The sequence below is a fragment of the Vombatus ursinus genome, unplaced genomic scaffold, assembly GCF_900497805.2.
Source record: "Vombatus ursinus unplaced genomic scaffold, bare-nosed wombat genome assembly UNPS02014786.1, whole genome shotgun sequence".
Lineage (NCBI taxonomy): Eukaryota > Metazoa > Chordata > Mammalia > Diprotodontia > Vombatidae > Vombatus > Vombatus ursinus.
Genome location: NW_020954564.1, coordinates 28,570,448 through 28,593,790, shown reverse-complemented (window position 1 = coordinate 28,593,790; position 23,343 = coordinate 28,570,448). Strand labels below are relative to the sequence as shown.

Below are 23,343 nucleotides of genomic sequence, written 5' to 3'. Positions count from 1 at the left end.
TATATCAGCATTTCTTCTTCTCACATTGCCACACTCTGGTGCAAGCCTTCATCGTCTTATATTTGAACTACTGCAGTAGCCTTCTGGCTGGTCTCCATGATACAAGTCTCCCCACTTCATTCTATTTTTCGTTTAGGAAGTACTCTTCCTAAAGTACAAGTCTGACCGTATCACCCCACTTTTCAATGAATTGCAATGACTCCTTTTTACCTGTAGGATCAAATGGAAAACCCTGTGTTTAGCTTTTAAAGTCTTTCATAACCTGTCCCCTTCCAATTTTTTTTACAAATTACTTTCCTCTTGTCTCAAGTACTCCATGATCCAGTGACACTGGCTTTCTTGCTGTTCCTTGGACAGCAAGATTTCATCTCCCAACTGTTTGTATTTTTACGAGCTGTCCCCCATGACTTAAACTCCCTCCTGCCTCATCTCTACCTATTGACTTTCTTGATTCCCTTCAAATCTTAGTTAAAATCCCATCTACAAGAAGCCTTTCCCAATCACCCTTAATTCTAGTACTCTCCTGTGTTAATTATCTTTAGTTTACCTAGAATATATTTTGTTTATACATAGTTGTTTGCATGGTATCCCCCCTCCATGTTAAATTTTGAGCTTCTAGAAAGCGGGTACTGTTTTGGTCTTTGTTTGTATACCCAGCATTTTGCACAGTGGTTGACACATAGTAGGCACCTAATAAAATGCTTGTTTGCCTTGATTTCAAACCAAAACAATTTTTCTTTATTACAAGGATACTCTGAATCATTCTGCTAGGAAATCTAGGGAGGATAAATCAGAGAGAACACTCTTGCTCACAAAGAAACAAACTTAATAATACTAGAGTTAAGTAGTAACCAGAGTGCATGAGATAGCAGAAAGATTACCTCACTTGTTATAAAGTGAATGAAAACATACATATAATAAATTCTGTAAGTTAAGAAGAGTTAAGTAGGAATTGTCTGGCTCGGAAGAAAAAAGATATTTAAGCTGTGAAATTAGCAGATGAGTATGACTAAGATAGAATGGGGAAAGATGGTAAGCAAAGATCATAGATGAAGGAAACTCTGTACATTTGGTAGGTGGTAAATAGAGTTATTTCTGTTGAAATTATGAGCCTCTAACTCATCTAAACACTGGTTTTTATATCTTACTCCCTGGTAATCAAGTATTTGATTTAGGCATGATCTTCAGATAAATTAGTTTCTAATTGAGGTCATTAAAAATATTGACACTTTAAAAAATGTTAGCAAGGCAGTATTTGAAAGGAGAAGAAATTAGGGGGAAAAAAGCAAAAGATTACATGATGAAATTGTGAATCCTATATGATGCTTTATAAAATGTAGATGTTAATTCCAATTTAACTATGGCAGGGTTTAGTTTCTTAGTGTGAAATAACATTCATACCAATTATACTTTCCTTCACTTTACAATTAGTTATACTCAATTACAACCTAGCAAATTAGAGTTGTTTCTTGATTGGTACTTGATTTGGAAATAAAAGTAAATCAAATGAGTCATGTGAAAAATTAAGTTTTACATTTAGCATGAATGCTAATTGGTAATTGAATGTTCATTTTCTCCCTTACAAAAGATTTTTAAAAATCAAACTTTTTCACAGAAAAATGATGATTGTAACACAGGAGAAACATTTAGAGGAGAACTCTAGGTATTAGATTCTCCGAGCTTGATTTTATTGTTTGAATAAATTAGTGTTTCATTTGATCCCTAATGCTTAAATTAATAGCGTAGAAGTTTTGTTTCTCACCTTTAAAAATTGCCTTGGCTCCAGTTTAGCTGTCTTATTGTTGTCATTCTGACCGAAATGATTATCATCAGCTTAAAGCAAAACAGTAAGCTCTATTCCAGCATCATCATAAAAACAGGAAAAAAGGTTTGAGGTATCTAATGCTAATATTCTTTTTTAAATATACTTCTTTTTCATCATCTAGTTTTTGTACCCACTTCGGAGCAGTGGTATTAACAACAAGATCATTTCCAGTTAAAAAGAAAAAGACCTATGATTTAAGTTCAGTAGCATCTCAGCAATCAGTATTTCTTGCTGTTTCATTTATTCTTCTTATAGTAAGCTTTATAAACAATGTGTAAGCAAAAAATTAAATGTTATCTTAAGGGATGATGAGTCAAAAACACATTTGTCATTTACATGTTTGAATAGGTAGTCTAGCAAAAATTCCTATTACTTTTCCTATTAGCAATGAAAAGACAGTTTCTATTTCCCTCACTTAATGCAAAGAATATATACATATGCATATATACATAATATATATACATACACACACACGGTAGTTGTACATTATTTTGTTTTAAAATGTTTATTTATTGGTATTATATCCAAAATTTAAAAGAAAATTCAAAATACTTTTCAACCATAGTTCTAAATTGAAATTCCTGATATAGGAATTTCACGTTATATGAAGAATGATTTGAAAATCATAGTGCTAGTCTAGTCATTTAGCAATCATTGAAATACAAATTGTCTCATATAACCAGTTCCTGATTTCTGTAGGAGCCATCTAAGGTACTTGACTGAAATGAGCTTATCTATGTCCTAATCTTTTCCTTCCCTTGTTTGCTCATTCCATCTTCATTAACTGAAGGGACAAGATATGCTAGTGGAGATTTTTTTTTTAATTATTTAGCATCTAGATAACAGTATGTATGTAATTCTTTAATAGCCTCTTACTATGCTATTTTAGATCAAGTATGGCCAAAGATAAAGCCATTATAGAAACATCTAACCTAGTCTTTTTTGTTTGTTTTGGTTTGGGTTTTTTTTGTTTTGTTTTGTTTTTGACAGTTGGGGTTAAGTGACTTGCCCAGGGTAACACAGCTAGTAAGTGTCAAATGTTTTGGTCTGAGGCCAGATTTGAACTCAGGTCCTCCTGACTTTAGGGCCGGTGCTGTATCCACTGCGCCACCTAACTGCCCCCTAACCTAGTTTTTCAGCAACTTTGTTATAGTGCTCAATCAAGATTTTTCTACTTTCTCCCTTACCCAAAAAGTTAAGGTGTTACAAGTTTTAGGTAAAGCTGAAATATCTAGTGTGATCAGTTTGCTAGATAAGATGCCTGAAGTGATTAGCTGTTCTCTAAGCTTCCAATACTTGTTTTGTTTTTTGGGGGGTTTTTTTGCAACATTTTTAAGTAAGTGCTCTTCATTAGGATTTTCTCTTCTATCTTCATTGCTATGGTGATTGCAGTGCAATGGTTGCCATAGGAAAATGATTAATCCTAGAATCTCTATTTTGTATGTTTTAGCAAAGACTTGTTTAAGATACCAATGTGCTATCTTAATGAGTCATAGATACCAGATGTGAGTCTATTAAATATTTTGAATGCTTTTTGATTGGAAATGGTATTTTGTATTTAAAATTTGTAAAACTGCAACTTCAAGGTCCTGATTGTATACATATCCTGCATTTAAAGTAGAGCATACTGTGCTAATATGTTTTAGAGTTCATAAATATGAACAAAGCTAAAACACCAAATTCTTTGGAGTAGATTTTGTTTAAAAAAAAAAAAACGGTTATGGGGGCAGCTAGATGGTGCAGTGGAAAGAGTGCTGGGCCTGGAGTAAGGAAGACTCACCTTTGTGAGTTCTAATCTAGTCTGAGACACTTATTAGCTGTGTGACCCTGGGCAAGTCACTGTGAACTTGGGCTCTGTAATGACTGTATTAACTAATTAAATATGTTTAAAAAAAAAGGTTATATATTTAACTATAATTTTTCTTGAAATTCTAATTTATAGTTATGAATGTTAAAGGGCTGTATTAAATGAAACTATACATTTTACCCTTTGTGTTCTCTAAATTACTCTATTTTTATGAACTATTTATCATTTAAATATATTAATATTTGCATATGAAATTAAAACTAAAATTAAAAGTTATGATAAGATATGTAGATATCCTGTTACTGCACTGGGATCTTAATTTGACTGGTGATATTTTAGAATATTTTCTCTTATATGTAGTACACAATTTAATTGGGCTACTGTGGTGCTCAGAACCATGTCTTAATTAATAAAGTGAATCTATGTAAGTGAGACAGGCCCAAGTAATTGGTATGTGAAATTAGTTCAGCACTCTGAGTACATGTAGTAGGTGCATTCATTGTGCTGAACTGATATGTTCCTTATAGATGCATTTAAATTCAATAGATTCAATAGATGCATTTAAATATATGCATCACTGACACATTAAGAAATATAAGAATTTAATCATATAACTGCTAATAGAAAAATATCATTGTGGTTAATAGTGGCCTTCTAAATCTTTCCCTTCAGTGCTTTTCAGTCATCTGTTATATTTTGGGATGGCTGTCTTTCCAATACACTCTATGTTTTCCAGTCATTGTTACTTTTGAGATTTAAACTATTAGTCTTTTTTCTAAGTCACCATTACTTAGCTTTTAAGGTTACTGTCCTTATATCATTAATTGCTAACTATAAAAATAGTTAATTATTAATAATAAATAATAATGATGGTCCATTAGTTATAAAAATGGGAAAAGGCCATTACTAACTGTGTCTAGTTGTTTTGAATCCAAAAATCATTTTAAAAAATTATTTTCCCCAGAAGCAAAACAATCATCTCAGAATATACATTTGAAAGTAACTTGTATTATTAGTATCATTTGATGTTCCTTTAACAAATTGAGCATATTTGTAGAAGGTTACTATTTAATGTAATATTTTTCTGTTTCTGTCTGTATTTATGAATATGTGGGTGTGTATAACCTAGACTTAAAACTCTTTAATCACCTACTAATGTTGCTGCTTCTAATTTTTTTGGCCACTTCTGCTGCTAAATTTCCTGTGTTTCATTTCAGAGCCTCTCATTGGTCATCCCACTTTTTCTTTTCCTTTAATGAAAATCTATCTCCCACTTCTTGATGTCCCCTTCTAGCTCCTCATTGTATATAAGTTCTATGATTTTAAAACAGGTTCTTTTCTCTTGCCTTGTTGACTAATTTGAAATCATCATTTGAGTGTAGCTTAACATAGTTCAAAAGCTGGGTCCATTTTGTCAGTGCATGTTATTTATACATTTTTCTTTTTTTTTTCTTTTTCTTTTTTTTTCTTGGCAACTGGGGTTAAGTGACTTGCCCAGGATCACACAACTAGTAAGTGTCAAGTGTTTGGTCTGAGGCCGGATTTGAATTCAGGTCCTCCTGACTTCAGGGCCGGTGCTCTATCCACTCTACCACCTAGCTGCCCCTATACATTTTCATTCATGGGCTTTTTCTTAAACATCTTTGAAAAAAGGCCACCAGGTTTAAATTAATGAGTTTGCAGATTATTTTTAATTTAGCCAGCATATGGCAGTCTTCCCAAAGTACGTCATTTTTAAGACAATCACCTGTACCCTAACCCTAAATTCTAATCCTAACCCTAACTCCATACACCATTAAGGAACTTACATAGAATGGCTATAAAATGCATGTTTGACTTGAAATTTTCTCCTACTACTGATCTATAACAGTCTATCATCTCTGACAGGCTAGCCCACATGGGCTTCAAGCTCCCTTTCAACTCAAGGATTCTATGATACATTTAGGTGTGAATGTACTTTTTTGATGTCAATATTGGGCAAAAAGAAACTATCTAGAAGGAATTTTTTAGATTTTTTTTGTTAGTTTAAAATCTTGTGTTTTAACATATATATATATATATACACATACACACTTTAATACTTAATGGATCCCTAATTTCACTCATGTCAGTACTCCTTCCATGGACACAGTCTCAGGCTCCTAGGAGACCACGTTAGTTCCATCCCTAGGTAGCCAGCCTTATTCTGATTAGACTTTCTGAATTTAGCCAAGTAGGCCTTCAGGTGAAATGCACAAGTTACAGTCTCTTACAGGGCCCATATTCAAAACCTTTCCAGCTTCTTAAGGTTTGTCAGAGCTAATACTCACCTTTCCTAGGACATGGGTGGCACAGTTCATCAGTCCTTTGAAATCGTGATTGGTAGTTGAATTAATCAGAATTCTTAAGTCATTCAAAGTTGTTGGTCTTTACAGTGTTGGTGTTATCATATAAATTGTTCTCTTCGTTTTGCTCCCTCCTCTCTGAATCAATTCATTTAAGCCTTCCCAGGTTTCCCTGAAACCATCCCTTTCAGAAATTTCTTATGGCACAGCAATATTCCATTACATTCATATACCATAATTGTCCAGTTTATGAGCACAACCCAAGTGTACAGGTTTTTGATGCTACAAAAAAGCTGATAAAATGTTTTTATATGTAGAGATTTTTTTCTTCCTTGTTTGATCTCTTTGGGGAATAGACCTAATAGTAGTACTGCTGGGACTGAGTATATGCACAGCTTAGTGACTCTGGGCATCATTACAAACTGCTTTGCAGAGTGGCTGGACTCATTCTTACCTCCATCAACAGTTTATTCATGTGTTTTTGTTGTTTTATTTCTCAGACCCCTCCAATATTCTTTTTTTTTTTTGGTCAACTTTGCCAATCTGTTAATGTGAAGTAGGACATCAAAATTACTTTAATTTTCATTACTGTACTAGGATTTGGATCACTTTTTATATGGTGTTGATAATTTGTATTTCTTCATTTTGAAACATCAGATTCATATACTTAACCATTTCTCAATTGGGGAATGGCTCTTATTCTAATAAATTTGAATCAGTTTCTTATATCTTGGAAATGAGAATTTTATCAGAGAAATTTGGTAATATAAATTCCCTACCCTATCCCACCCCACCCCCACCAGTTACCAGTTTCACTTCTAATTTTAACTGCATTGGTTTTCTTTATGTGAAAACTTTTTAATTTTATATAATGAAAATTTTCCACTTTATCTTCTCTGATCCTCTCTATCCCATGTTTGCTCATTAATTTTTCCCCTATTCATATCTCTGAGAGGTTATTTCTTCCTTGCTTCTCTAATTCCTTTATAATGTGGCCTTTTATCTCTAAGTGATGTGTCTGTTTGGAGCTTATCTTAGTGTACAGCATGAGATGTTAGTTCTACTTAATTTCTACTAGATTGCTTTCTGTTCTTCCCAACGTTTTTTGTCCTTATCCCAGTAGCTAAGGACTTTGGTCTTAACAAATCCCATGCTACTGTGTTCATTACTTCTGTAAGTTGTGTACCTAACCTATTCCACTGAACCTCTCTTTTAACCAGTCGCAAATTATTGTTATGATTACTGTTTTGTGGAATAGTTTGAAATTTGATACTGCTAGACCCCCTTTTCATTATTTCCTTGAGATTCTCTATTTTTTGTTCCTTGGGATAAATTTTGTCATTGTTTTTTCAAGCTCCACAAAGTAATTCTATGGGAGTTGTGGCACTGAATAAATAGATTAATGTAGGTAGTATTGTCGTTTTTATGATATTGGATTGGCCTACCACCTTTAATATATTCTTCAAAAATTATAAAACATGGAAGAAATAATTACTCAGATCCCAAACTTGCGTATTAAAGGTAGATATGCCAACTCTCCATTGAACAGCTAGGTGGGGCAGTAGATAGAGTTCCAGGACTGAACTCAGTAAAACTCTTGTTTCTGATTTCAAATTTGGCCTAAAACACTTACGAGCTGTGTAACTTGGGCAAGTCATTTAACCCCATTTGCCTCATTTCCTCATCTGTAAAATAAGCTGAAAAAGGAAATGGCAAACCTCTCCAATGTCTCTGCCAAGAAAACCCCAAATGGGGCCATGAAGAGTCAAAAACAACTGAAACAACTGAATGACATACCTTCCTCCACACTCAAAACTTTTATCCAAAGCTCAGTTAAAGTAAGAGAAAAATATGTAACCAACTTTCTTGAGAACAATGTATTTAAGACATTTTGCCTTTTACTTTCTAAGAACAGAGAGAAATCTAAAGCATTTTGAGACTTCTCCAACCTATCAAAATGTACAACTTTGTGAAAATTGGAAGCAAATTATATGGAGTGTTTCAAGAACCATATTCTGACTAATTTTGGCCACATCAGTAAACTCCAGTTGCATCAAACAAGCAGATTGCATCTAATTATTATAATCTTTTCATATCTAACAGATCAGCAGAATGAATGATTCACTTCCATTTGATGAGTTCTGTTCACTGACTTTAACCTCAATATCCTGGCTAATGCTGTTGTTCTAATACAGAACATAATTAGTTACTTCTTTTCACTACCAGTAGTATGTCACCCAAGATGGCATCTCCAACAGGTATCTCCATTGTATGATTGCTAATTTCATCTCCAAAATTTCTTCCGGGTCTAAAGTTAAATGATTAGTATTGGCATATTATAGCCTTCTAGGAAAAAGTGCCAATTAATAACCTACTAACTGTGTGTACCACCTGTGTTTTCCCAAGAGGCCTGTCATCCAGATGCCAGCCAATCTTGATCTCAATTAGCTTTTGCAGTCTGAAAAGATCACTACCATAGTTAGTATCGTGACAGGTCAAATTTAATTATTCAAAACAGACTGTAAATTTATTGAGCATCTCTTTCACAGTATTTATAACTAAGAGCTTTTCCGTTATTATCTGTTAACAAATATATTTTCATTACCCTACTGTTGCATTATTACAAAACTATCCTTATAAGATTGAATTCATAAGGTATCATTAGAATTTGTCAAATAGATTGAGGACAATGACTGATAGTAAAATTCTAATTTTAATCTAGGTTTATTCCTAAAATTCAGGCCATTTGTTTTAGAAAATAAGTTTAACTATCTAGTCTGGGAGTTAAAGTAATTATGTAAACTTATAAGGATTATTCAGTGAGTTGCATAGGTCCCCTGTTTTTAGGCTGATCCAGTACAACTTTATAGAGTACCATGGAAGGATGAAGAGTGTTGTTTGTGTTTTGTTTTGTTTTGGAAGAAAAGTGTGTCTAGGAACAGGACTAATATGCTTAAGGTGAAAAAAAAAATTCTTATGAAACACATCAAGGAAAATACTAACCTACCTTCTTTTGCATGATTAAGAATTTTTATCTAAATATTAAAAATATTGTGCATTTTCACTTTATTGTTGAAAAGAAGATTGTTAAATACATAATTCCTAATTTTTCTACCACATTATAGATAGATGTATATAAACATATATGTTCACTTCATTCTGAAACTGGGATTGTATAAAGTGAAGTTATATCATTTAGAAAAATACATATGTAAAACTGAACAGTTTTGGTTGCATAAAACTATAAAAGTTTTAAGTAAACAAAACAAATGCAGAGGAGAAACAGGGGTAGGGACATCTTTTCATCAAGTTTCTCTAATAAAAGTCTCATTTCCAAGATATATAAGGAACTGAATCAAGTTTATAAGAATAGAAGACATTCTCCAGTTAAGAAATGGTCAAAGGATATGAACAGGTAGTTTTCAAAGGAAGGAACTCAAACTCTCAATAGCCATATTATAATATTTTTAAATTCCCCAAATCTCTTATAGTTAGAGAAATGCAAATAAAATTAGCTTTGAGGTTCTACCTCACACTAATCAGAATGGCAAAGTTGACCCAAAAAGTTACAAAATGTTAGAAGAGCTCTGGGAAAACAGGTACATAAATAAACTATTGATGGAGCTGAGAACTAATATAGCCATTCTGCAAAGCAGAACTGCAAAAGCAGTTTGGAACAGTGGCCAGAGTCACTAAATTGTGTTTATATTTTGTCCCATTGATATCACTATTTGATTAAAAGACTAAACAAGAAAGAAAAAGATTCCCACATGCAAAAATATATTAGCAGCTCTTTTGATTCGGCAAAGATCTACAAACTTAAATGGTGCCCGTCAACTGAAAAATGGCCAGATGAATTGTGGTATGTGAATAGAATGGAATAGTATTGTGCCAGAGACATTTCTGAAAAGGGTTGGTTTCAGGGAAAACTAGAAGGTCGTATAAATTGATGTAGGGAAAAGTGAGCAGAACCAGGAGAATAATTTATACAATAATAGCAACATTATAAAAATAAACAGCTTTGAAAGACTTAGAACTCTGATCAATGCAATGACCAATCATGATTCCAGAGGACCAGTGATGAAATATGCTTTCCAGCTTCTGACAGAGAGGTAATAGAATCTGAGTGCAAAATGAGACATACATTTTTGGACATGACCAGTGTAGGAATTTGGTTTTCCTTGACTACATATTTGTTACAAGGCTATTTTGACCATACTGGGGACAGGAGAAATGGGAAGGAGAGAAAATATTTTTTGTTAATTGAAAAAATTAATATTTTTTAAAGTTCAGATATAGCTTATAACACCTGTGTAAACTCAAGCATAGTATCATATAAATCAGTATCCTGTCTAAGATGTTTTGCTAATGTTGGATGATTATCCTTTGCTACAGCTCTGAGAAGGGGAAAAATAAATTTGCTGCAGTAATTTCTTGGTTGTCAGAGCTGAAATCACGCAGACCCTAGTGTCACCATTATAATTCAGCTGACGGCACTCCGCCTACATGAAGATGTACAATTTGCTTACACACTAGGCCTCAACACAGCAGTGAATTGTGCCAAAGAATCTCAAATCATTTGTTCTGTGAGACCTAATTTTTCTATTATTAAAAAAAAGTTTGCTGTATCTAGATTCAGTTATTTAATATGTAACAAAATATAATTTGTATAATGAAATATGTCATTTTTCAAGAATCTAAGGAAAATAAAATACTTTATGTAAGGAGATATTTTAAGTAGGCACAATAAATATGAACTTCATTGTGTTTAGATGAAAGTAAATGATTCATTTAGAGCAAAAATTAACCAAATTGTCTATAGCCCAGAATTTATTAATCTATCATAAACTTGTAATATTAATTCATAATAATTTCTTTAAGTAAAATAGTACCATGAACAATGAAAGTGATATATGTCGAAATGCTAGTATAGTTGTCCTAAATCACTAATGAACACTGTCTGATAGATACACAAAAAGATGAGCAGTGATGTTTAAAATGACTAGGTACTATGTATAGACAAACCTCCCTTAATAAGCTATATGGAAGTAGTCCCCATAACAGATTTCTATAAAGCTTCTATCACCTTTCCTAGAAACAATAAATATATATTAATAATGAAATAATAAGTTAATGTTGAAATTTCTACTCTAAATGAATCATTTACCTTCAAATGCTGATTGAATTAGAGCTGAGGTTTGAGAATTTGGTATCTTTCTTAATTACTAGTTGGTGATGGAGTAGGTACAAGAGATTATCTTATTTGTTGTTTGATCATTTACAATTAAATTCTAATATGCAATTTTAAAATGACAAGATGTGTAAACTGGAAAAAGAGAAATTATTTCTCCTCTAGAAGAGCTTGCTTCCTGTCTGGTTATACTGCTCTCATTCATCAAGATAAAGCTCTCAAGAGAACTATGCTCATTTTGTAGAATTTTCTAGGCCTAGAGTCATATGGAATAATTTGGAGGGAAACAGAAGTCATCCCTTTTTGCATGTTGAAGGAATATATTATACTTCCCAAATGTTTTGGTACAACTAAGTATTTGATCTCTTCAGCCCAAAAGAGTTTTAAGAAATAAAAATACTGTAATGAAAAAAAATTATGGTACAGATTTTAAAGTTGGTAGAGAACCAAAGAGAAACACAGATAAATTGGAAATAGCCAAAATAGTTTTAATTTCATGTGACCTGAAACAGAATTTGGGGAAGCCAGCTTTGTTGTTTATTTGCAAGTAGTGTTATCTTTTACAGATTTAAAATCAAAAGGGGGAATTATAGATGATTTTACTTGCTAATATAAAATAAAATGTGTCAGTTGCACAAATGACCCAAAAGGCATATAAGTAATTATCCTTTGAGAATTTCAAAATTAGTTTGACCTATACATCATTCTTTCATAAATGTTTTAAGGCATTCTTGTGGCCTTCTAGTGTAGACTTTTGACTGAATCCAAGTTTTACAGAACAAATCTTTTTATTAAGGGGATTTGTTCTGTGAAGTTTGGATTCAGGTAAAGAGCTGCACTTGAGGACCTGCAGGGTCACATGTGGCCTCAAGGCCCTAGGATCCTCACCCTTCTAAAATGATAAATTATCAATTTCCTCTTGGATTAGGAAGACAAAATGCTAATATTTAAAGGGAAGGTTAGTATTGCAGAAATTTAAGGAGGTCTTTATTGATAGATGATCAGTGCCCATATTCATTCAGATCATATGTGCTCTTCTTTGAGAATAGACCTACAACCTAATCCAGAAGTTTTCCATGAGAGGCCACAGTTTGCCTGAAAAATTTGGATTTGGCATTGTTGTCATGAATAGAATTGGAAGAAAGTATCTATTTTTAATCATTTTGTAGATTTTAGATGAAAAATAAAGATCCATGTTTTTTCCCAAACTTGGCAAGAATGAGAAATCTTTTGGAATGACTTTCATCCTGTGCAGATTGATTTTCATGTTCTTCCCCAAGAAATTATTAAATGCCAGATTGTTCACATTTAATTAAAGCTTTTAAAAGTGAAGACTTTGCTTTTACAAAAACTCATTTTAGTTTACTACCTTTTTTGTGCTTCTATATTCCTGTCAAAACAAATATTAGAACTACTATTGCTGCCTTTTTAACTCAAGTACATCTTTTCATGTTTTAATACAGCCCTACTATTTATGTTAATGGTTTATCTTTTTTTTTTAAAGGCTTATTTCTGATCAGGGATTATGTTTGTGAAGGCATGAAAAAGCCATCCATATCTAAATCCACAAAATATTAGAATGTATAAACTAGAACAGAAGTTTATTCTTATGTGTTAAATCTCCTCCTGTTAATTAGTTTCTTCACAGTGGATTTAAATATCATTTTGAAAACATTTTACCCCTTTTAGACATGTCATAAATGTTCACACACATACAACTTGGTGTGACTCAGTGAGCACTCAAGATTAAATGGACAAAGTAGCAATTTACAACTGTCAGCTTGCCTAGTTTGATTCTAGAAGAATGTTTGAAACAGAGCTCATCAGTTATATAGAAACTTAAACTCATTTAATATTTCTCCTGCTATTTTACCAGCATTTTTTAAAAAATTGTATAAAAAGAGAAATTGATTGCATCTGTGGTTTCATCATTATAGGAAGCTGCCAATGAGGAGATTTCCTTCACCAATGAGAATTAGATACCTTCTCTGCAACTTACAGTCTTGAGAGCTGCCTAGAGCACTCAGTGGTTAAATGGTTCCAAAGGGTCACAGAACTGTTAGTTGTCAGTGATGAGACTTGAACCAAAGTCTTCTGGACCATGAGGCCAGCTCTCTATCCACTATCTCACCCTGGCTCCTATAATATGTACAGAAAAATCATGCCACATAGATCATTTTGGTAAGGAAGAAAAAGTGAGCAAACTTGTTCTTTTCAACAACAACATGCCTATAAAAATGGTAAATTAGAGGAGTGAAAGAAAGCCATCCTCATGGAGTGTGAGGTTTGGAGGAGACATTAGAGATTATCTAGTCCAGCCCTCTTCATTTTACATTGAAGCAAACTGAGGACCAAAAAGATTTGCCAACGACGACGTTAGTTATCTAGCTCTCTCTCTCTGTCTCTGTCTCTCTCTCTCTCTCTTTCACACACACACACACACACACACACACACACACACACACACACACACCCCAGTATAATGAGAACAGGTGTTTTTGTTTGTTTTGCCTTTGTATTGCCCTGCATAGTTCCAGGTACATATTAAGTACTTAATGATTGTTGTTGATTGATTAACTTTGTGATTAAGTACAACCCAAAGGCCCAGATCTTTAAATAGATTATCTGCCAAAAAAAAAAAAAAGTAAAATTTTTAAAAGTCATTAGTATAACCAGAAAAGGAATACTGTAATTCTTCAGACTATTGATGATCACTATTAAACATAACATTTCTGAAAAACATGGGCCAATTCCAGCAAAGAATTTGGGAAGCTGCTATCTTTTTCTTTAACTTTTTATCAGGGCTTGAGGTTGGGAAGCAGGGAGGAAGGTATCATTTTACTTCTTTTCAGAAATGATGGAAACTATCCAATTTTCTTCATGTCAATCACTGGGACAAACCATTTATTTCCTTATTTTACAAATAGAAATCACACAGTACATAACTTTAAAAATTTTTGTCAACCTCAGCACTTTCTATCTTCAGAGTTGCATGAATATTCACTATAGTCGTATCAACTGACCTCTTTCTAACAATTGAGTAAATTATTAGTTTGGGAAGATAGGACAGGGCAAGCTTGTGAAGGGTTTTAAATGTCAAATGGAGGAGTTTGTGTTTTTAAAACTTTGGGTTACAAATTTTCTCCCTTCCTCCCTCCCCACCCACCCTCATTGAAAAGGCAAACATTTCGATACAGGTTATAAATGTGTAGTCATGCAAAACACTTCCATAGTAGTCCTGTTATGAAAAACTAAGTATATTTCCCTTCATCCCATCTTACCCCCCATTTATTCTATTCTCTCTTTTGACCCTGTCCCTCCTCAGAAGTTTTTGCTTTTGATTATCCCCTCCCCCAGTCTGCCTCTGTTGACTCCCTGCTCTCTTGTCCCCTTCCCCCCTTATTTTCCTGTAGGGTAAGATAGATTTCCATACCCCATTGTGTATGTTATTCCCTCCGTAAGCCAAATCCTTTGAAAATAAGATTCACTCATTGCCTCTCACCTTCCCCCATTTCCCCTGCACTGTAAAAGCCTTTTCTTGTCTGTTTCATGTCAGATATTTTACCCCATTCTACTTCTTCCTTTCTCCTTCTCCCAGTATAATCCTCTCTCACCCCTTAATTTTATTTTCCAGATATCACCCCTTCATCTTCAACTCACCCTGTACCCTCTATCTATCTATACATACATATAATTTTTTTCCCTCCCACTACCCTAATACTGACAACAGACTCATGAGTTACGAATATCATCTTTCCCTGCAGGAATGTAAACAGTTCAACCTTAATAAGTCCCTTATGATTTCTCTTTCCTGTTTACCTCTTCCATGTTTCACTTGAGTCTTGTATTTGAAGGTCAAATTTTCTATTCAGCTCTGGACTTTTCCACAGGAATGCTTGAAAGTCCCCTATTTCATTGAATGACCATTTTTTACCCTGAAGGATTATACTCAGTTTTGCTGGTTAGGTGATTCTTGGTTGTAGTTCTATCTCCTTTGCCTTCCAGAATATCATACTCCATGCCCTCCGGACCCTTAATGTAGAAGCTGCTAAATCTTGTATTATCCTGATTGTGTTTCCATAGTACTTGAATTGTTTCCTTCTGGCTGCTTGCAATATTTTCTCCTTGAATTGGCTACAATATTCCTAGGAGTTTTCCTTTGGGGATCTCTTTTAGGAGGTGATTGGTGGATTCTTTCAATATCTATTTTGCCCTCTGGTTCTCAAATATCAGGGCAGTTTTCCTTGATAATTTATTGAAAGATGATGTCTAGGTTCTTTTTTTGATCATGGCTTTCAGATAGTCCAATAATTTTTAAGTTCTCTCTCCTGGATCTATTTTCCAGGTCAGTTGTTTTTCCAATGAAATATTTCACATTCTCTTCTATTTTTTCATTCCTTTGGATTAGTGTTACAGTGCCTTGATTTCTCAAATTGTCCTTATCATCCAATTTCTCCATTCTGATTTTTAAGGAAGTATTTTCTTCAGTAAACTTTTGGACTTCCTTTTCCATTTGGCCAATTTTGGTTTTTAGGGCATTCTTCTCCTCATTGGCTTTTTGGATCTCTTTTGCCCTGAGGAGGGTTTCCTCTCCACAGCCACTACAAGCTCCACCATGCCAGCACTCCTCTTCGTTCCAGGTCTGCCACCCAGAACTGTGACCCAGATCCACGCACAGGCAAAGCAAGAGATTCTTTCCTCAGCACAGGCAAAGAGATCCCTGCAATCCCCCTCTGATCAGCCACTCGATTCCCCCTTAGTCTGTGGGTCAGAAGCTCAGGAGGCAGCCACAACCTGAGCTAGGGACTTGCGACTGAGACCTAGCTTCTGTGTCTCTCTCACCGAAGTCACAGACTCTTCCCACTGACCTTCCAAGTTGTCTTTGGCGTTCATGGGTTGAGAAGTCTGGAAACTGCCACAGCTGCCTGCGATTCAGTCCTCTGAGGCCTGCTCCAGGGTCAAAAGAGAGAATAGAATAAATGGGGGGTAGGAAAGGATGAAGGGAAATATACTTAGTTTTTCACAGCAGGACTAGTATGGAAGTGTTTTGCATAACTGCATATGTGTAACCTTTATTGAGTTGCTTGCCTTTTCAATGAAGGTGGGTGGGGAGGGGGAGAAAATTTGTAACCCAAAGTTTTAAAAACACATGTTAAAAATAAAAAATAAAAAGTTTTTAAATTAAAAAAAAAAAGAAAAAGTCATGGATGACTGCTGGGTTGTAAACCTAGCTAACAAGAAGACTAGTAATGTGTCCTTTGCAAAAACAGGAAGGTTGGGTTTCAACATTGAGTTTGGTTTTGGCCACATTGAGTTGTCCATGGGACACTCAGGTGGAGATATTCATCAGGCCCCTCAAGATGTGGTACTGGAGTTCAAGAAAGACATGAGGAGGTCTGGATGGGTAGATCTGAGATTCATATTCAGGAAGTGGATAGTTCAACCTTTGGCAGCTGATGAGATCACCAAAAGAAAGTGGAGAAGATAACCCAGGACAGAGCCCTGGGTGTACCTGCAAGTAGAATATAGTTAATGTTCCTGCTAAGGACAATAGATTATAGATTCAGCTGAAAGGAACCTTAAAGTTCATCTTGTCCAACTGTCTCATTTTACACATGAGGAAAACAAAGTCTAGAGTAATTAAGGGATTTTCCCAAGTGTTCATAGGTGGTAAGAGAGCCAAGATTAAATTCCAAAATTCAGTACACATTCTATTATACTAGATTGCCTTCTAAGAAGAATCATAGTTATAGGAGCACCACAACAGAGCAATATCAGGAAAACCCAAGAGGAAAGGATATCCTATAGGATGGAGTGGTCACCAGTGTAACACTTCAGAAAGGTCAAAGAGGATTTGAATTTAGCTCTAATGAGATCATTGTGGTTCTTGAAAAGATCAGTTTCCCTTGTATTAGTGAATATGGAAGTCAAAATGCAATGGATTGCGAAGTGTTTGGAAGGTGACAAAGTAGAAACAAAATACATAGATTTTTTGTTTTTCTTTTTGTTTTGTTTTTTTATAATTTAATTGTGAAAGGAGAGATATTGAAATCCATTGGGGTTAGCAAGTGAAAGATTTGTAAGGATGGGAGGGATTTGGGCTTGTTTGAAGTTAGAAGGGAAGGAAACCATAGATAAAAAGAGGTTGAAAATTAGCAAGAGAAAGGATGGTTGAAGAGATTAGGAGTGGAGTTGGGTTGGCATTTGGAAGGGAAAACCACTTAATCCTCTGAGACAGGAGCAAAGAGAGACGTAGGGGCAGGGAGGGATAGTGAAGAGATTTGAAATGTGGAATTGATGTCTCAGTATTTTCAGTGAAATCTAAGACTGAACCCTCTGCTGAGGTGGAATTGTCAATGGCCTGAGAAGAAAAGGGTTGGAACAGTAGCTGTGAGTGTGGTAAAGTAGATCAAGGAAGAGTAAAAGAATTGTGAAAGATTCATGGCCCATTTAAAATTGAATAACCCAAACTTGTTATAGAACCAATCAGCACAGTTGTATGACTTCTTTCAGTGGATTTACAGTTTAAATAAAATAAGGTATTTAAATATTTAAATGAAATAAAATTTTAAGTGACATTTACTTCTGAAACTATATTTATTTCTAAGTCACATGTCTATTGTTTTTCCATTTTGACCAGATTGATAGTCTTTGAACAAGTTGAAGATTTAATCTTATGTGAAAGGACATTTTATTTTTTGAATGGCAATCGACTCATGTCATTTCTTTCTGCAGATGGAGATGGACAAACTGATCACTTATTGCCAGGCTGTGAAGATGAAAATTGCCAGAGAAGTGCCATCTACTTAGCTAAACCAGGAATGATTAATCAGGTGTGCAACCATTGTTTTCCTAAGGCAAAAATAATGAAGTGTGGGAAAGAACCTGTAGTGCTTGAAGGAAGAACCAAAATAACCCTGAAGCAATTTAAAAAAAAAAAAGGCAAAGCCCATTCTCACTCTTTTGTTAATAGAGAAATTGAAATTGTTTTGTTTTGTTTTTTTTAATTGACTAGTTCAGGTGTACAGGGTTAGGAAGGGGTGCAGGGTGTTGTACTATGCCAGAATCCATGCTGATGGAGAAATCCCTTATAAGCCAAATATTGTATGTAAAAAAATTATATTTATTGTGCATATTAAAAAATCAATCCATTATGTTTCTTGATAAAATATAAACAGTAATAGCAGCTATTTAGAAAACCATCATATTTGTGTTTAAAAACAATATTCTTCTATGTCTGATGTTAAATATAGTAATTCATTGTTTTCCAGTGTTCAGACTGTGCATTTTACCTTTATATATGTCACAGGAAAACAGTTCAGAACATGATAGTCAAAGTAAAGAAGTGATGTGGGAATGATAGCTATCTATTTTCACATTTTCACAATAACTGGAAGAGCCTAAGCAGTTAAAATACAGTAACGAAATATAGGCAGTTATTTCCTGCCTATTGGTAATCAGAATAAAAAACTGACCATATTGTGAACCTAATCTAGAGACTAGTCACATATTGTGCCTGTGTTGAATTATTCTTCCATCTCCATTTTTGTAATTCCTTAACTTTCTTTCAAGTCTTTAAATTATTTTAAAGTTTGAAATCATGTAAAATAGCATTGGTTCAACTAACACCTCAGGCTTGGTTACCCATGAATAGAAAGACCTGGTAATTATAGCCTAGATTCAAGTTCCAGGTAATGTTAACTGTAGTTCAGAAGCCATAAAATCATTACTTTGTGAGTAGAGAAATGTCATGGGGCCTAAGAGATTGTTAGGGATCACTTCAAATGAAAGTTCTTGTTCTGTTAGCTGGTGTTTGAAATACCAGTAAAGTAGAGACTGTTCCTTCATAGTGAATCATCAGAACAATGCATATTTATTTTGTTAGATTCTTTGTGTTTTGGCTCTAAGAACTGAAACTTGAGACCTCATTAGAGATCTAAAGATCTCAAATCCTGCACAGACTCGATATGAAGCTCAGCTCTGACAACTCCTACCTAGGTGATGTCACCTTGCTATGCCTCGTTTTTCTCATGTAAAATGAGGGAGTTAAACAAATGCTCCCTAAAATTTTTTCCATCAATAAATCCTGTGGGACTATGAGATGTTGTCATTTGTCATCATTAAGATGATGACTAAGATAATCAACATTAAGGCAGCCTCATATAGGGAAATGAGCACTGGATTGAGAGGTAGAAGACTATGTCACAGTCCTGACTACTCTCTCTGTGCAGTGTGATTTTGGGAAAGTCACTTTACCTCTTGAGGCCTCGGTTTCTTCATCTATAAAATGAAGAATTACTCTTTGCTTGAACTTCAAGTTTTCCTCCAGCTTTAAGTTCTTTAAACCTATGAAATTCAATATTTTTTAAAAAATAGTATTTTTAATGGAAATCTGAAAGTTGTTTATAATACTTTTAAAAACATTTATCCTCTTTAGGTTGGGGAGTTATATGAGATGTTCTGCATTTCCCTGAATAACCTTTACATTTTGGTTTTGGTTTTTTTTTTGTTTTTTTTTTGAGGCATTCTGTGGACTGAGCCTTTTTATAAGAGCCCTTTTTAACATAGTATGGCTTTGAGCCATATAAATGAGCCACCTGCTTAAAGAGGAAAAAAACAATCTGTTGGCATGTTTGGTCTCCTGCCATTTCAGTCAGTCAGGTCAATGCACCTGCTTCTATTTGGACATGATCATATTATTTTCCAGTATTTCTTAACTTCTAATTATAGACACAACTATATTTTAATCACCATACTCTCTACTCTTTACATTTTTTTTTTCATTTTGAGATGTAATAAGTAGCAGTTTGGGCCATTCAGAAGGGAGAGTTTTCTCAAACCTTACCTCTGTATTAGCATTACATTTCTGTGATCTCCATTACAGTTAGTATTGAAAAGGAAAGAGTAGAATAAACCTAGATCCCAATACTTGTGGTAGTAGAGATCACTATCCCAAGCAAAGATCAACCTTTCACTTTCATTGAAGAAAATGTCAGTTCGACATGTTATTAGAGAAACCTCAGTGCTAGCCGACTCTGAAGTTGACAGCTAATGTTATCTTTGTAGAATAACAGACACAAAAAGAAAGTGGGAGAGGCACGTTCAGTCTAAATTTTCTTGAGATGTTCCCCAAAAATTTGAAGCTGAATACAATTTTGCTTTAGTTTAAAAATTAATTTTGAGTCCCTTAAAATATGGGTCCTATTTCCATCCAGACCCAAATTGTTAGAAAAAGAGCACTTTTGGTTAAAATAATTTAAAAACCCTACCAACAATTCTTAATCTGGACCAGGCCAAGTGAACATGGCTAGGGATAAATGTAATTCCAGAAGAAAGCTATACAGTTTTTTGAAAATATCACACATTTTTCCCAAAAGTAAATTATAACAGACTGCCTTATTCAGTGTTGTAAACAAAAAGACTTTAAGTGAAATAGGTTATCTTGAGAACGTAAGAATCTGCTTTGGGATGAACATATGAAATTAACAAAAAGTAACCATTTTTAAAAACTGAATTAAATATTCACTTCCTCAGATGGTGAGTATTTTTGTGAATAAATCCATAAACAAACACTAACTTTTTTTTTTTTTTTTTAGTCTCAGTGGATTCCAGTGATACAAGATTTCAGCTACAAGGGCACAGTCTGGGGCTTTGTGCCATTTAATCATGAACAGCTACCAGCTGAAATAGCCATTCCAATTACCCTTCACATTGGAGACTACAACATGGATGGCTATCCAGATGCTCTTGCCATACTAAGGAATACATCTGGAAGGTAGTTTAAGTGAAAAGTACTTATAAATTCAAGTCTTACATTCTGCCTCTTTGGGAACTGGACATTACCCAGATATACCCCATTCATATAAGCGTGTAACACAATGGACCTAATTCTTATTTCTTTCCACACTCCTTGAACCTTTCTTGAGTGATTAGCATTTCTATTTATTTGCATGGAGTCTTTTTGTGCAGAAGAGAAATGAGCATCTGATCCAGAGTAAAAAGCTTATTTTTCACTCCATAGAACTTGCTATTAAAACGGTCTTAATTTTTGTAGAACATTGTGCCATTTACCCAATTGCATTTTTGCATCACTTCTTCTGTAATGGAACTGGAAATGAATGAAACTACTTTTAGAAAGGTTTATCATGACTGTTTTATATTAGAGTTTTCAGATGGTTTTTATATGTTTTTTTTAAACTCAAAGAAATTTGTTGCTTTATCAGTCATTCTGAAAGAAAATTTATTAAGGTTCTAGATCAGTCAATCTAAAATCATTTATTAAATGCCATGCCATGAGATGGGAATTCAAAGATAAAAATGAAACAGCCCCTAGGGAATTCATATTCTAAAATACACTGGAAAAAATTGGGACAGTTATTGAAATTAACCACTAGCTAAAATATCAATGTCTTAATGTTTTTCCTGATCACAAAACCAAATTGTACTAGTCTACCTTTGTCTTCTTTCTTCTCTTAAGCAACTTAATTTTCAGTGGATTATCTTCTGAAATATTTTTTGATCACTGACCACAGAATCTGTTGGAAATTTATCTTAAAAGTTCCCTGCTTATCTGGCTATATGGTAAATTCACCCTTGTTAACACTATCAAACCCTTTGGAAGTCTCTTACCAACAATTATCTCTGCTACCAAAGAAATTCACTATTTATAGAGAAATGTCTTATTAGTGAAATATCCTGAAATATTTGCAGCAAGGTTAGAAGTCTTGTTTAACACAGTTGCCAAATTTTTCTTAGAGTTCTTTGAAATTGTACAATTATACTTTCAAGATAGTCTCAGCATAGTATCATCCTACCCTGTGCAACTGAGGTGTGATGATAATATGTCCATATAAGTGTGAACCTTTTCTTTCATGTGATACAAATCTAATTTTCCAAGAAAATGAAGGACGTTTAGCATACTAAGAACTGTACTTGTAGGAAGGAAAATAATTATCTTTTTTTTTTTTGGTTATTATTAAATGGATAGATAGGTAAGAGAGCATGCATCTATTAAATGTTTACTATTTGCCAGGCATTATTCTAAATGCTGAGGAAGCAAAAACATTCTACACAGTCCCTGCACACAAGAAGCTTACATTCTAATGGAGAAAAACAATACATAAGGAAAACAGTACATAAAGGAAAGCAGTTGTGGGGTGTCGGGGAGGACAGCAATATGATAAGCACTGTGTAATGCCTAGAGGTGTCAAAGAAGTACTGTGGAGTCCTGAAACTGAAGAAAAGGAAGCCCGAGCTGGCTTAGCAAGGCCCACTGCAGTTCCAGGGCGAAATCCACTTTTCTTGTGTCAGGGAGCAGAGGCTATGGCTCAGGTGGAAACACCATGGCTGTAACTGTTCGAGAAGTATGGACAAAATAATGATTATTCTAAACTTTAGTCTTGTGAGACAGAAAATGTAGGATTTTTAAGGAAATAACATTTGCTTTATCCTGAGCCTTTACCCTTGTCAGAGAAGAAAGAAAATTATATCTTGAATACACTTAGGCTTCTATCTACCAGTGCTCAGAAACATCAAAATGCATGTAGTAACAACTGATTATATAAATTTTTCCCATATTCTTTCTTCTGAAATATTTTCTTGTAAGTGTTCCTAATACTTTAGCTTCAGTTTTTCTACAGTTCATTAGAAATTATGGCATAAAGAGCTGTCATCTGAGAGTATATTGGTTTCATGCATAAAAGGTAAAAAATAATATTAATCATAAAGAGTCGGTATATTTATTTACAAAATTGCAATTTGGGTTACCTAGTCTTCTCTCACTTAATGTGTGACTATTTTCCCCTTTCTATAGCTAAGAGTTCTGGTTCATGATATCCCTTGTTTAGTAAAACTATCAAAGGAGTGATAACTCTTCACTTGAAAAGAGATGTTTGCCCCAAGAGAGTATGGGCCTAAATGTTCATGGATAATGAAATTGCTGAAAAAATACAAGACAAAGTACATTATAATCCTTTCTGCCTAAATTCACTCTTATACTGATGGTATGAAAACATTTATGATTTTATCAGATTGCACAACTTCTCTTCATATTCTCCAACATTTCTATCTGTTGGCCTAGACAGTGATATCGTGCACTGACAGCACTTTTTAGTTTGTAGGATTACTATCTAAAAAGTTCTAGAGTGTGTGTGTGTGTGTGTGTGTGTGTGTGTGTGTGTGTGTGTGTGTGTGTGTG

At 34.2% G+C, this 23,343-nt stretch overlaps 1 protein-coding gene across 1 annotated transcript in view; it reads left to right on the top strand.

Moving 5' to 3' along the window:
- Positions 1 to 23,343, top strand: part of ITFG1 (integrin alpha FG-GAP repeat containing 1) — a 244,246-nt gene that overhangs the window by 107,081 nt on the left and 113,822 nt on the right. Inside the window, exons 9-10 of the mRNA XM_027867726.1 lie at positions 17,883 to 17,980; positions 20,744 to 20,922. Coding sequence (XP_027723527.1) covers positions 17,883 to 17,980; positions 20,744 to 20,922 — 277 coding nt within the window. The remainder of the gene's footprint in view (positions 1 to 17,882; positions 17,981 to 20,743; positions 20,923 to 23,343) is intronic.